The sequence below is a fragment of the Coturnix japonica genome, chromosome 4 (assembly GCF_054131305.1).
Source record: "Coturnix japonica strain WE chromosome 4, WE-NBRP24, whole genome shotgun sequence".
Taxonomy (NCBI): Eukaryota; Metazoa; Chordata; class Aves; order Galliformes; family Phasianidae; genus Coturnix; species Coturnix japonica.
The window spans coordinates 21,626,045-21,640,163 of NC_140666.1; the positions used below are offsets into that span (position 1 = coordinate 21,626,045).

General features: G+C 40.6%; 1 protein-coding gene across 1 annotated transcript in view; it reads left to right on the plus strand.

Annotated features, from left to right (window-relative positions):
• COL4A6 (collagen type IV alpha 6 chain) overlaps window positions 1–14,119 on the plus strand; it is a 111,419-nt gene that overhangs the window by 61,496 nt on the left and 35,804 nt on the right. Inside the window, exons 4-5 of the mRNA XM_015860480.3 lie at window positions 9,250–9,384; window positions 10,655–10,699. Of these exons, the coding sequence (XP_015715966.2) occupies window positions 9,250–9,384; window positions 10,655–10,699 (180 nt within the window). The remainder of the gene's footprint in view (window positions 1–9,249; window positions 9,385–10,654; window positions 10,700–14,119) is intronic.

Sequence of the window (14,119 nt, forward strand, 5' to 3'; positions counted from 1 at the left end):
TAAGAAGCTAAACATGAAGATTATTTTAGTGATAATTTTGCAGCATCTAAACCAAGATTCTGCTTCTGCTGGATTGATGAAAAAGTTAACAGGAAAACTCCATAAAAAGTGTGGAAACTGAGTGTGATAGCCATAGTAGAGCTGCAACTGCTAATTAACAAATTAGTTGAATACTATGGCACCTCCGTTATCATGGTCCCCTGGATCCTTTGAGAGATGTTCTGTGAGAGTCTTTGGAGTCAAGGACAAGACCAGTATTTGTGCCTGTAACAAAATAAACATTGCTGATATGACATTCAGGTATTGCATTCAGATTGAAAGGTTTTGCCTTACAAAAACATTTTTGCAGTTTTGAGAGTCTGCAAAATAAACAGATTCTTTGAGGTTTCTTTGATCAAAACCTCCTCCAACCCACAAATGTAATCTTAAAATAGGTTTGATCTGACTTTCCAGCAACCTGGGAAGGGATGAGCCTGGCCCAGTCTTCACACTCCGGAGCCAGGTCTAAAATTGTGCAAGGGGAGGAACGTGGTTTTGTTTGCTCTTAATGTAGTGGGGTAGGACCTTGTCTGTCAGCCCCAGTGTTTAGCAGGGAGTCCAACAGGTGAGCATGAAATAATTGTCTAATGGATTGGTACACTTAACTTCTTCTTAGCTCCTGATAATTAGCGCTGGTTTCTCTCTAGAAGCGTGTGAGATGTTAAATCTTTGCCAGAAGTCTTTCGCTGTCATTTTTTCAATTGTCCTTGTAAGTCTGCATGTTCTTCTCCATGTGGCTGCCTCTGTAAAGTTACTCTTAAATTACTGGTCTCGGATTCAACTTGTAGAAATGTTATCTGTCACAGTTTAAATAGACTGGGAACTTAGTTAAGTTGCTGATAGAAACCAAAGCTGGGAACAACTTACCTGTAGCTGGAACTGCAATGAAGAGCACCAGTGAGTGAAGTTTCCCTAAAAGGTTTGTGAACTGTTTTCTTGCCTTTAGCATAAGGAGGCCCTTTAGAAAGGACAGAAAAGTAAGTAAGGTAAGTTATCACTAGAGCTCTGTAGCCTTAAGGGTTTTCATCTTTCATTACTAGTTTCTTCATCTTCATTCCTTTCTGAACTCACTGAAAGTCATGTTTGGGGAAGTTCCAGCACAAGAGGACAGGCTCTGTTCCCACAGCATGAGGGAAATAGAAAGCTCTTTGTATCATCTGCAGAGCAGAAGTGGCTTCCGTAATTCCTTTTCCATCTCTTCATCCCACTGTATAGTCTCATGCCTTTGGTCCATTCCTTATCTGTTATCTCCTTATCCCTGTGTTACTGGGGAGCAGAGCATGTCCTGGCCATGCTTGGTTTTCAATTCCCATTCAGAAAAAAGAGCAGAAAGCTCTTAATATTTACCATTAATATATAGCAGAAAGCTATTAATGCATCATTAAAAACTGAGCCAGTGATGAGGTGCTTTTTGTTACATGCTTATTAGCAATTATCACTTCCTTCATTGCTATTAGTCTTTCTTTTCTTTCTTTTTCTTATTTTTAAATCCCACGTATCCTTGAGAGTTGCTGTAAAGGCTGATGGGCAAAGCATTATCTGAGCTCTGCAGTTCTTCCTGCTTCCTCGCTACTGAGAGATTTGAATGGCAGCTCTCTTGGTGAATAGACTATTCTTACAGCCTGTGCCTTCGTGGAATATGTCAAAGCCAGCTGAGGAGCACTGGTGCTTGGAAAACAGTGGTGTGGGCATTTGTGCTGCTAAATCTGCTCCTTGCCCCCATCCCTCTGGGGAAACACCACCTTCTTACAGGCTGTGTATACAGGAGGAATTAAAAAACTGATATTTGGGTTTGTTGCAAAAGAAAGAGCTGGAGAGGAGCCCAAAGCATATTAACAAATCTGGGCGCAGCAGACCCTCGGGAGATTTGGAGTCTGTGTGGCTTCAGCATGTGGCTGAACCCGTCCTGCTTTTCTAGATACAATGTCCCTTTAATAGCCTTAACAGGACCCACACTGGCAAGATTTCACTTGTTCAGTACCCTGTTCAATAAGGCTAATTTTCTACTGACAACATTTTTTGCAACAATGAATCTTCTGTCACTTGAGTCCATGAAGAAGGCAGCTTGGAAATGCCAGCCAGAGGGGGAGGTAGCATGAAGTTCATTGTAGCTGTTTGCTGTTCGGGTGAGCAGCTCTTTGGAAAACCATTGGACTCTTCTGGTTTGTTGAGCGCTAGGGCCAAGTGGAAGGGAAACAAAACACAATACCCCATCTTCTTCTTTTGTCGTGACCTCATAGAAGGTCCTTGGAGAAGCTGTGTAATGAAGGGCATATCTTGGAGGGAATTAGAAGCTGTGGTGTCATGGTCAGTACTCCTGATACAACTTGCTAACCAGAGAAATGTGATTGTTCTGTAGAAGCCCATGAAGTCACCATGACTTTAGTTTTCCCCAGAGGCCTTTGATATCACTAAGAAGCAGCAGCATCTGCAGATTGGTCTGGCTAGAGACAAAGTCTGCAAGCAAAGCCAACATTGCTGGAGGATCTGAGCCTCTTCCTATCCTTCCCTATCTCCTGCTGTAGGCACTGATCACCAAGGAGCTGCTAGCCAGCATTTCCTGCAGCCGTGTTCTCAGCAAGAGCTACTTGTTTGTGTTCCGCTTTTTGCCAGCGGGAGGATGGAAAGAGGTCCTAGAGAAACCCTGTATTTCCTTCCAAAGTAACTAACTCTATTGTATTAAAATTCAGCTCATGTCTTGTGCTGTTGTCAAGAGGTGTAGATAATATTCAGAAATGCCCTTCCTTCAGTTAAGGGGCAGGAAAATGTTATGACAGCTGCTGTCCTAAGTGAATAGGTCGGGGAACTGTAGAGGCTTTCTAAGACATATTTTAGAGATTAGGCACCGAAGAGTTGAGGGAGAGGAGATGAACTGAGGTTGCAAAAGACCATAAAATCCCATAAACCATTCAAACCCTTGGCTGTGCTGTGTTCTTTTGTTACAGAAGAAATGCTTAGTTCATAAGCAAATTGAAGTCAGCTAGGCCTCCCTGCAATTTTTTTTTTACTAAGATTTCATAATTGTGTAACACATCCTTTCAATATAAGCCTACTTTTTGGAATGTTAATGAGCGTAGCATTGTGCCAGAGCTCCAAGAGGTGTGGGGAGCAATTCTTGCCTGCTGCTGCTCACCTTCTGCCTCATGCTCTGTTTCCTCAGTTGCCCTGCCAGACTTCTGCACGCCTGATTTCCAAGTAGTGCAGTTGTCAGTTTTCATATGCTGCCTACATGTGCTGTGCTCTGTTTGTGTAGGAACCTAACTTTGCCCTTTGAGCTTAAAGTAGAGAAGGCTCACCAAAAAAAACTCTTACACTTACTGTGGCAAGAAGTGAAAAGTTCAAGACAAAAAAAAAGACCAACAGACAAACAAATCACCTGAGCAAGGCTGCCTGGGGGCTGCTGGCCGATTAGCTTAAACAAACAGTGGGTAAGCTGGGGGATTCAGGGGTGATCACCTCAGATGCGATACTCTGGAATATTTCTCTCCAATATTGTCTGCAAGCCATAATAACTCTTACAGCTTCTTCTGAAATATGGCTTTCACTCAAATTTATGCCTTTGGTAGAAGCAAGTCAAGGCCATTCAAGTTTATAGTATAGCCCCTTAAAGTAAGTTTCAACTCGTAACTTCCTTACAACTGTTATTTATTTAGCTGAGATACAACATAGGCACCACCATACTTTGTAAATCCCACTACCCGTTCTTTATCTTAAAATAATAATAATAATAATAATAATAATAAAATCCCTACAAATAGTGCCCTTAGGCTCCTGTTGTGCCTTTTTATGACACTTGGTGCTAGGTGCAGGAAAGCTGTTGCCAGGACTTGGCATTGCTCAGAGAGAAGGTGCAGCCCACGAGCCTGCCTGATAGTGCATTGTCTGTTCTCTGTTGCCTGGAGCCTTTCCGTGTGCTTCTACTGTCTTATCTACCCCAGAGCCAGAGATTGCAGTACATCAAAGAAAAAAAAAAAAAAAAAAGCAATTTGAGTTAGTCTTTCTTTCTTTCTTTCTTTTGACTCCTAGGTTTTCTTTTAAGGAGTTTCTTTAAAGTTTGCAGAGTATAAAATGGAGCAAGTACTTAGACTTAACGCTGAGTCACTCCTGACATTGTCCATGGTGGGGGAGAAAGACTACAGTATGTGGTCTCTGTGTGTGCTATAAACAGAAATAGCAAATATGTGGGACTGATTGGATCAACATGTTCCATAATGCTTTTTAACTGGAAATGGGGCACAAAGAACATACTTTTCAGAGATTTAAATATCCAGCTTAAATAAAGATATGTTTTTATGTCCAGGCTGTGTATGCAAGCTCTGTGGTAAACCTTCATTTGTAACTGTATTTGTTACTAAAGTATGGGATTAAGGAAGCAAGTCATTTATTAGAATTAAAGTGTTGTTTTCTTGTTTTGTTTGTTTTTAAACGTCAGAAATAGTATGTAAAGCCATATGTATATACATAGATTTTTCTACTTGTGGTCACATTTAGTCTGGTTTAATAGAAAGAAGTTCTACTTCCAAAAATACTTCTGTTATCACGTGAACTAAAATTGGAAATTATTATGAGAAACAGCTTGCAGCTGCTCATTACTGTGTTAAAAGATTACTCCTGGGATGACCAGCGCAGCCTTGGCACTCTGCAGTGTTATGTGCCAAGCTCTGTTTCTCAGTAACAGAAAACTTCCATAATCAGCCATGAAACTTAAGAATTCCACATGATACAGGAATAATATTTCTTTTCTTGTAATAAATAAAATTTAAAAAAATAATTACTCTGACACCCTACCTTCTGAAAAAACCAAAGGGGGGTTATCAAAGAGAAGGGCTAAGAGGTTTTTGGGAAGATACTGAAAGAAACAAGTTTGCTGCGTGGATTATATATATATATATTGTCCTTATCATGCAGATAAAAGAAGCTGTGTAGAAGAGCAAGGTATGTGCTAGAAATACAGAAGCCATTCTGAGCAAGAGTTTCTGGGTTTGTGGAAGACTTGGAGAATAGTTTTCTTTAAAAGTACAAAGCATTTTTCAGTGGGGAAAATAATGTCTTATACTGGAATGCAAGCATGACACTAACCTGTAATTTAGGAAAATATTGAAGGGTTTTTCATCAGTAATTACTGTTATTGTAGTAGAGCTGTGAGGCCCCAGATGAGACTGGGGCTTCTTGTGCTAGGTGGTGCATGTCAGGCTGGAGATAACCACTGCTGCAGGAATCCTGTATGAGAGGGGAAGGGGAGAAATTGGAGGCCTAGAAAAAGGACTGGTTGACTCAAGGGTCATGCCTCTAAGAGGACCTTACATGCAAATGGACACCGCTGCCTTGCTGTGATACGTCACTTGCAATCACTTCACCTGAGCTTGTTGAGTTGATCTTGTGTCATCTTTGTAATGCAACATCCCTTGTTAAGGTGAATAACTGTGATTTAAAGGGGTAAGGAATAAATACACTTACATGCTACTGACCTGTGTGAGCATGCATCTCAAAGGACCATCCTTTGCACAGGTCTTTTTGCACAATGTGGGACTCAGGGCACGTAAATCTTCCTTCTGAGTTTTAAGCTAGACTCTGCACCTCATACTGAGGATATAGGAACTTGCATTTCTAATTCCATAAAGACTAATGGTTGGTTCTTTGTTTTACCTTAATGTAATAGATGCTTTAGACTACAAACCATGTACCTGTAAAGTAAATCTTTCTCTCTGACACACTGTTTGGAGGAAATGCTGGATGAAGGAAAAAAAGGTGAATAAGACCCTTTTAAGGACCGTGGTCACTGAGTTCTGCTTGACAAGAAGGAACTTGGAATTCTGTACAGCTTACTGCTGTGCTAGATCAGAAGTCAAAAGCCATGTTACAGAAAACATCCTTAATCTGTCTGATAGATAGATAGTGCATTAGCTTGGGAAAGCATGAGCATCTTTAAATTCAGTGGCCTTTTATGTACTGTGGATCTTTATTCTACTTAATAATAATGTTTTTTCTTTGAAACACAGAAGTCTGCAAACAGACTGAAGCTGGTCTGCCTGACTTGATGAGTAGCATTTTGTAATCAAAGTAACCAGCTTGTCCAGCTTTCTGAGTTTCAGCACCCTTTTTTGCTGATGAGACACTAAATTAATGTCTGGTAATGAGGAAGGCTAGCAGATCTGCCCCTTGGGTAGGCAGGCGCTTGTATTATTTTTTTTGTCCCTGAAATAAGAGGCTTGTTTGGTGGTTCTGTACCTCTGCTACCTGTATTCCATTGCACAGTGAAAGATGGAACAGATTTGCACTTGATTCTCTAAGTTAAGAGATGCTTTGGGTTGGGAAAAAAAAAAAAGAATGTTTGGAATTTGCAGTGTTATGTGTAGCAGCTCTGCTGCAGTGGGCGAAAATTTCTGTGGGGTATTAAAGCTGGCAAAATGGGTAGGGACAATGGAGAAACTATTCATCGGTACACCAGTGAATTCCATAGAGACTCCCCCATTACCCACCCAACTGGCCTTACCTCATGGCACCTGGGGAGTTCCATTTTGTTCAGTTCCTAATGAGTTTTCTACAGGCCACTGGACTATGATACATATGACTAAAAACGGAGGGCTCTGTTGATTTTCTGATGTTTCTTTTTGATACAGTTCACATTTGGTGATTAGTCTTGTCCTCACTGCAAAGAGCTGTTTGTTCTTTTTATCCTTGGGCTAAATGAGAAGTAAGAACAATCCTGGTGCCAAAGCACAGTGAAGGTGAGGCACACACTGCAGTGTAAACTCACTGAAATCACTGAACCTTGTGAGTTTACCTTGTGGGAAAACCTGAGTCTTTGTTGTCCTCTTCCCCTGGCATTGCTCCTGCATAGCTCTTCTTCAGTGCCTGCTCTTCACAGCACTTTTGTCTTGGGACAGGTCATGGGAGTGCTGCTGAGTGACGAAAAGCACGGCTTCTTTAGCTGCAAAGTCCTTTGTTTCAGCATAGAAAATATGATTTCCATCCACACAGACTTCAAAAGAAACAGTAGGAATTCTTGAGAGCCTGATTATCATGGCATAATCACATTATCAGAGAGATTAGAAGCACTTTACTGTGTCTTTATGGTTTGTGGTGATCTAACTTGAAGATTCTGGGCAGAATCTTCAAGTGCTGTTAAAATCTCTTGTATGGTACCAAGTCAGAAGAGAGCTTTTTACCTGACCCCACTCAGAACATGCTTATTTCTTCTGTCAGCTCCAGAGCTAGGCACAGGCAGAACTCACAGTTTCTCATCCTTTCTGCGTCCCCTGGATATACTTATCTCAGTCATCTGCAGCAGTGCAAAACAAAAAACCTCCTAAAATTTTCATAGCTATTGCTTCCAGTCATCATGAAACAGAGTCATTAAATAGGCAAACTAATTAAATACAACAGTGTTAACAATTCAAGTGGTTGAGGAATTCTGTGTATTTTCCTTAGAGATCTCGGTGGGCTTTGGGTGCTGTTGCCCTCAAGGCTGGTGGCTGGCCTGCTCAGTATAGGTGTCTGCACGGCTGCATTGCCTTGAGCTGTTCACAGCCCACACTTGTAAGCGAAGCATTGCCTGCAATACTCTGAATGCCTTGGAAAGTTAAAGCTGAGACCAACAGCGTGAACAAAGCATGTGATTTTCACAGCGTGTTTCTTGTTTTGCGTGGTTGCCAAGGACCACTGAAGAGTTGGGGATTAATGCTATGATCACTTGGTTCCAATATAAAGGATTCCATTGATAATTATCCCAAAGTGAAAAAAGTGAAAAGTAATCAACTGAAAAACCTTTTCAGATGGGAGCCTGTGACCCTGGAAGTTCACAATATGTGTCATGTCTGTGCAGAAAAGGTATGAAATGTGAAACAACTGTACTTGACCTCTGTTAAAGACTGAGATGGAACAATCACAATAGAGAGTGACGTGAGGGAACTGCTGAAGTTTATAAGGAAACTGCTTCAAGAGAGCATTACATGGGATGTAACATTTTAGCCTAAGTGGGCATAAAAATAACCCCGGAAAAAGATTTTTTCTATTCACTTGATTATTAACATGTAAAAAATGCATTTTTAAACTAGCAGTGAATTCTTCTACCTGCCAAGGCATGGAGTGAAGACTTTGTATGTCTCCAGCTGAGATTATTAAAACCCATGCAGCAGGGAGCTGCATTCCTTTTGCTGTTTTAAGGAGTGAGGAAAATAGAAGAGAAATACAATGCCATGGACACGAGCACTAGAGAACTGAAAGGAGGATGTATTCTCTTATGAACTTCTTCCTCCATTCTGTATCTTCTAACGCCAGGCTTGATTCTTTGCATGGATCATTTTATCTATCACACTCCATATCTTGCTACTAGAAAGCATAGTCCTAAACTGCCAATTTCTACCAATACTGTGGGATCTTAGAATCTGTTAATCTATTTCAGATTCTTTCAAAATGAACTGAGAAGTGTAAAAATGTTAACACAAAACTGTGTGGTAAGTATTCAGCTGTCATGTGGCAGCTTCTGAGGCTAAGAAAAAAACAGAGCGCCTACGGCGCTATTTCTACAGCATTGTTCTGCTAAATAAGCAAGTCGCAGACTACTCTGCACATCTCTGCGGTGATAGAACAATAGAAGTACATCAGTCTCATATGAGTCTCTGCAGTTTTAGAAAATGTTGCCCTCTTCAGGCAATGGTGTGTCATTGCACCTTCTCTTGCACTTGGGTCAAAATACACATCCTGACTAGAAGGTAATCCATGTGGAATATAAGTTAATTCACTGTGGAAGTCTTGTCTTGAGCCAACCGTGGCCCTAGTCTCAAATAATCCGAACTGCATTTTCTGCCTGCATGTGACCTGCTCACTTCTTGCATCTTGTTTTGTCTTTCTGTTGTACTTGAACTAAAGCATAAACAAAAATGCTTCTTGTATTTTGCACCTTGGAAAAAGAGTTTGCAAATTTCATAAGCAGTAGCCAGCTTTGTCACAAAATACTGTTGTTTTATCACAATTCTACAGCAATATGGGTACCGTTACATCTTTCAGAAATAAAGGGAAGATTTCTGTTACTCGTTATTTATCTGAAATACATCTAAATACAATTTTTATCTGAAAATACAAGAAAAAAACTTTAGTCCTAACTAATCTAGCACATCAAGATATCAGGTTATGCTGAAGATTAAGCTGGATGGAGCAAATGAAAGTTTATGAGCATGGTGTATTGACTTCTTTTTTGTTGTATTTTAGGGTCGACCCGGACCAGTTGGGATTCAAGGACCGATAGGTGCTCCTGGATTTACTGGTCCAGAAGGTTTGCCAGGAGCAAAAGGTGAGAGAGGAGCAGTGGGCCCCCCTGGACCAGCTGGACACAAAGGCAACAAGGTAGGTTCAAGAAGGAATTTTCTTTTTCCCCTGCAATAGATATGTTGTTATGTTTGATCTGTGTTTGAATGTATAAAGAACATCTTGGACCCTTTTATAGATGTCAGCTCAGTATCCTCTTCATAGGATGATTAAGCACAGTAGCAAGTGTGCTTAATCTGCTTGATCGGCTGTTTCTTCTTAGGAAGTAGCAAAGGAAGTGTTCAGACTTGGCAGAAGAGTCAGTGAAAGTATGAACAAATACTTTCACTGATGCAGAGTGGATTCAGGAAGGTAGTTTACCTTAAGGGAAGTTTACATTGTGCTCTAGGCATGTGTTTGCATTGTGTGTTTTGGGTTGAGCACTGAAGACTCATTGTGTCCAACTGTATAGTATAGTGCAGAGTTACACTCTCCTTTTGCTTAATGCTAGTCAACACATTGAAGTTCCAGTCATCCTTTCTCATAAGGCAGAGAACATGGTAAACTGACAATGATATGACTGATATTTCACAATTCTAGCAGATAACACTGAAGTCAATAAACAAAGATTTTGGAAGAGATAGAAATCTGGGATTGGAACTAGCCTCTAACAACTGGAACCAATTAATTTGCCCTGAAATAGTCCTTTATCTACTCCAGAACTTCTTCTCTCTCTGTTCAAATGGCTGCATATAGAATACCAACATACAGTTAGATTCTACCTTCATCCACTTTATAGAAGCAATATACTTTACCTTTCCAAAGCAAGAATAATTTCAGGTGGGCGTTCTGCTCATACTATGCCTGTTCTACTATTATCCAGAGTAGAGCAGTAGAGCTAACAAAGTGATATTCCCTTGCAACTCAGTCAGAGGTGATCTGAAATTAATACAGTTGCCTACTTATCCCTGGATGGAGGTATAAAAATACAGACAGAAGAACCTGTAAGGCTTACTGAAACTCTTGAAAGATCAAGCGTCTCACTGAAAGTTAAGTTTACACTGAATTGCTTATGTTTCTGGCATCTTATTTTCCCCAGATGTGCAATAGGAGGTTATATTTTTCCTTTAAATTGCCTGATTAAAACATTCCTGAAACACTCATTTGGCATCTAATCAAGCTCAGATGTTCAGTTTATATTTTCAGTGACCTCTGTGGTCAGAGAGAATCTACATGAGAGAGTTTGCTCCTTTTAGTATTGAAAGTTGAAGTCCAAGACTGGAAATGTTGGACTGAAAAGTACCTCACCAGTGACTGAAATATAGAGGTTGATAAAGAGAAATATAATGTGTTCTCATTTTTATTTCAGGGTTCAATGGGAGTTCCAGGATTTCAAGGCATCAATGGGATCCCAGTGAGTTTGCATATGTAAAATTAAGTCACTTGAATGTCTCTTCTCTCTGGAGGGAAATGGCAGCTCTTCATACTGTGTAGTGATGGAGACTCTAGTTTGTCTGTTTGAAAAAAAAAAAGCCAGTTCCCTCTCTTCAGTCTTTCATGCTGCAGTTTATACTGCAGTTAGTTCTTATCTTGCTTGTTGTGGGCACAGGGTGCAGATTGTTCCAGTTTTCTTTGCAGTAGCCTTCTTGTATGTGATAACTATTATCAGATCACCTTCAATCTTCTTTTGCTATGATGTGAACTGAAACAGTGATTAGGGCTGAGGCCTCCAAAGAATTCTTGCTTCCAGATTAGGTTCTAGTACTGGCTTATATCTGACCCTTTCAGAAACCTAAACCAAGAAAGAGGTAAGTACTGCATTTGCCATGTGATAGGAGCTGGTAGCTACTTTCCCTGACGATGAGGAGCTTTTGGTTCATTTCTTTACAACTTGAAATTTCTAGTAGTTGTTTTTTACATCATACTGAAAATTATATGCCTGGAGTATTTTGATGAGCTCTCTTTTGCTTTGGTTCTCCACAGTGATTCTTGGAAAGATGTGTTAGAAATTATTTGCCTCGGAGGACTTTTTAGCTGCGCCAGCTTTAGAAGTTGCTCCAGATTTCCTTGTTCTCTCAGCACTATTTAGCTAGTTCTGCTTTCTCCTGATATTAGAATTATTTTTCCTTTCTTAATGATATTTTCCCTACTGTAAGCTTGTGCTTCTGAGCACTCTTACTCTCTTGCCCATCTACCTTACATTCTCAGCTGGCCAAGAGCTTCATCACAGTTGAGCTGTGTTTTCTGACTTCCTATCAAACACTGAATTGTTTTGATAGGTTGGCTGAAAATGCACTGTTGGCCCCATGAAGGAGCTCGTTGAATTGCAGTTCCTACTTGGCCCCTTCTGTCCCTCAGTTCATCCTCGCCTGTTTTCTCTCCTGCTCTACTCCCTTGCTGCTATTTTTTTCTTTTCCCACCAGCCAACTAACTCTCTAGCTCTGAGGAGAACAAGCTGTTCCCATAATACTTAATTTAATTGAACACACTGTGGGAACATGCTGTTCTCAGGGTATTTTTTCAGATGAGGCTCTGGAGAAAGGGGATTCCCAACAATAAGGGAAGGATAGAGATATAGCGAAAACCACTGCCAGGTAGCTGGCAGCATCAGGCATTCCAAGGAGAGAGTGGGGAGGCAGATGAGAGAATTCAAAGCTTCTAGCATATGTGGATATACTCTGTCTCCTTTGCAATATTGAGTGGGTGGGTCAATGAGAAAGAGGTAGGTTTTGCTGCTTATGAACAGTGAAATGCTCACCTTTGGCTCTTCTTTGTTACAACTGCAGGACAGAAAAAGGGGGCAGGGTAACTAATACATATTGTTTACATTCTAGCCATTGAGACAAATGCTTCCATTCTGGGTGAAAATAGCAAACACCACTGCTTGAGAAAATATTTACATTTTTGCCAGTCGCATTTCAGGATAAGGAGTAGCTTAGGTTTGTTGTGAAATGTACACAAACTGATGCACATTGCATATTTGTGTGAAATGCAGAGCAAAGGAGAGAAACTATATGTGTGCTGATATATTTAAGAGAGAAGTATGAGAAGTAAGAATTTAAGAGGTAGTATTTAACCAGTAGTTTCTTAGAAATCTTTAATTGTATCACTTAGTGAGTGAATTTTCTTTACTTAAAGGATACTACACACTAAACTCTAGCACCATTACACTGGTGGTCAGGTCTTATATCACTATCTCTGTACAAGAATTAACATCCAAACATGAAGAGAGTGCCTTTTGAGCCTGCAGGTATCTAGATGTGGGCAGGTATATTTTGATTGTGGCCAAAAGACTGCAAGACTGTAATTCAAAGGAGTATCCTACTGTTGACCTTAATGGAAATGGTGTTCCATAGAATTTCCCCGGGCAATACTGGTGGCAAGTAAATCGTGTTGTTGCAGCTGGCCTGACTAATCCTTTTAACCTAGCAAATACAGCAGCAGCATGTGTTTATTGCTCGCCCTTCTGTGTCACAGTGCAGAGGAAACTGTCAAATCCTTATCCCTACTCGGGAAGTTTATTTTTTCCCATAGGACAAGATTCAAGGACACCCCTGGTGAGGGCTGAAGCTGGGGATGCATATAGCTTTTCATGAACTATCCAAAGAGTTCTAGAAAGAAGTATTTCTGTGAAGAATAAGTACGTGTCTGTGCAATGAAAGTTAGAGTTACATGGAGAGGCGAATTTCCCTATTTTGTGTCCCTCCTAGAGGAAATACAAGCACTTGGCAAGGCTGTAAAGAGGCCACTTTGCTGTAGTAATCCATGAACCTGCTTATTCAATTAGTTTTGTGTTCACCCTTCATTGCATTTGTTTCCCTATTTTTAAATATTTGTTGAGCTCTCCTGTTGGGATGGCCTTTGTGCTAAGCCTGTTTGATTTAGAAGAGAGGTCGCTTGGGATCACAGCATTAGTGTATGCAAGAGAGTCAGATAAAGCAAGAGCCTAGATGAATGGTTCAGATTTCCTTATCTGTCTCCTAAGGAATGCCCCCTTTTGTGAGAACAGAGAGCGCGAGTAATTTCTCCAGCCTGTTCTTAGTGCAGGTTTGTAAACTAGTTTCTCTGCCGTGTCCTAAGTTAACAACTGTAAAAGCTGTTTCTTCACCTTAGTCAGTTGAGGTGCCTGAGCTGAGCTGATATGTCTAACACAGGAATTGGAGGAACTGAGAATGAGTAAATGGAGTGGAACTCATAGAATTAGTAGAGTGAAACTAACTACTGTTTTTTAGGTAAAAACAGCTGTTTTAATTATAGTTTTAAATTCCTGTAGAAAAGCTTCATTTCAGCCCTATTTTTGTGACTTATTCTTGAGGAAGCTTGTGGTGCATGCTCAGTATTGCCACAGATAAGATTCTTTAAACAAAGCATAATGAATTCTGATTACACAGTAGCCAGAAAGTAGGAAATCTCATGTTTTTCTTCTAGAGCAAAAGAGACAACGTGTGTCTGTGTGTCCATCTATGTCATGCTTTGGCTCAGAATCATGGACATGGATGCCGTGGGATTAAGTGACAGGGCCACAGATGTGTTTAATACACACAAGCAGTCACTGTATTCAGCATGATTTGTATCCTCTTTGTGAGCACTCCTCACATATTAAAGGGATATCCAAGTCTTTTGAGCCTCTTGGACACTGTATTGGCCAAGGTTTAGGAGGTTGTGCCCAAAGCATTTCCCAAGACATGATGCCCATTGGTTAGCTGCCTGCCACAGCTGGCTTTTGGCCACCCCTGGAGGCTCAGCAGCTTGGTTCCTCATCTGTTTGAGGGGCAGATGTTGGCTCAGCTTCCCTAAACCCTGCAGTTGGCCAACTTATGTTGTAACCAGATAC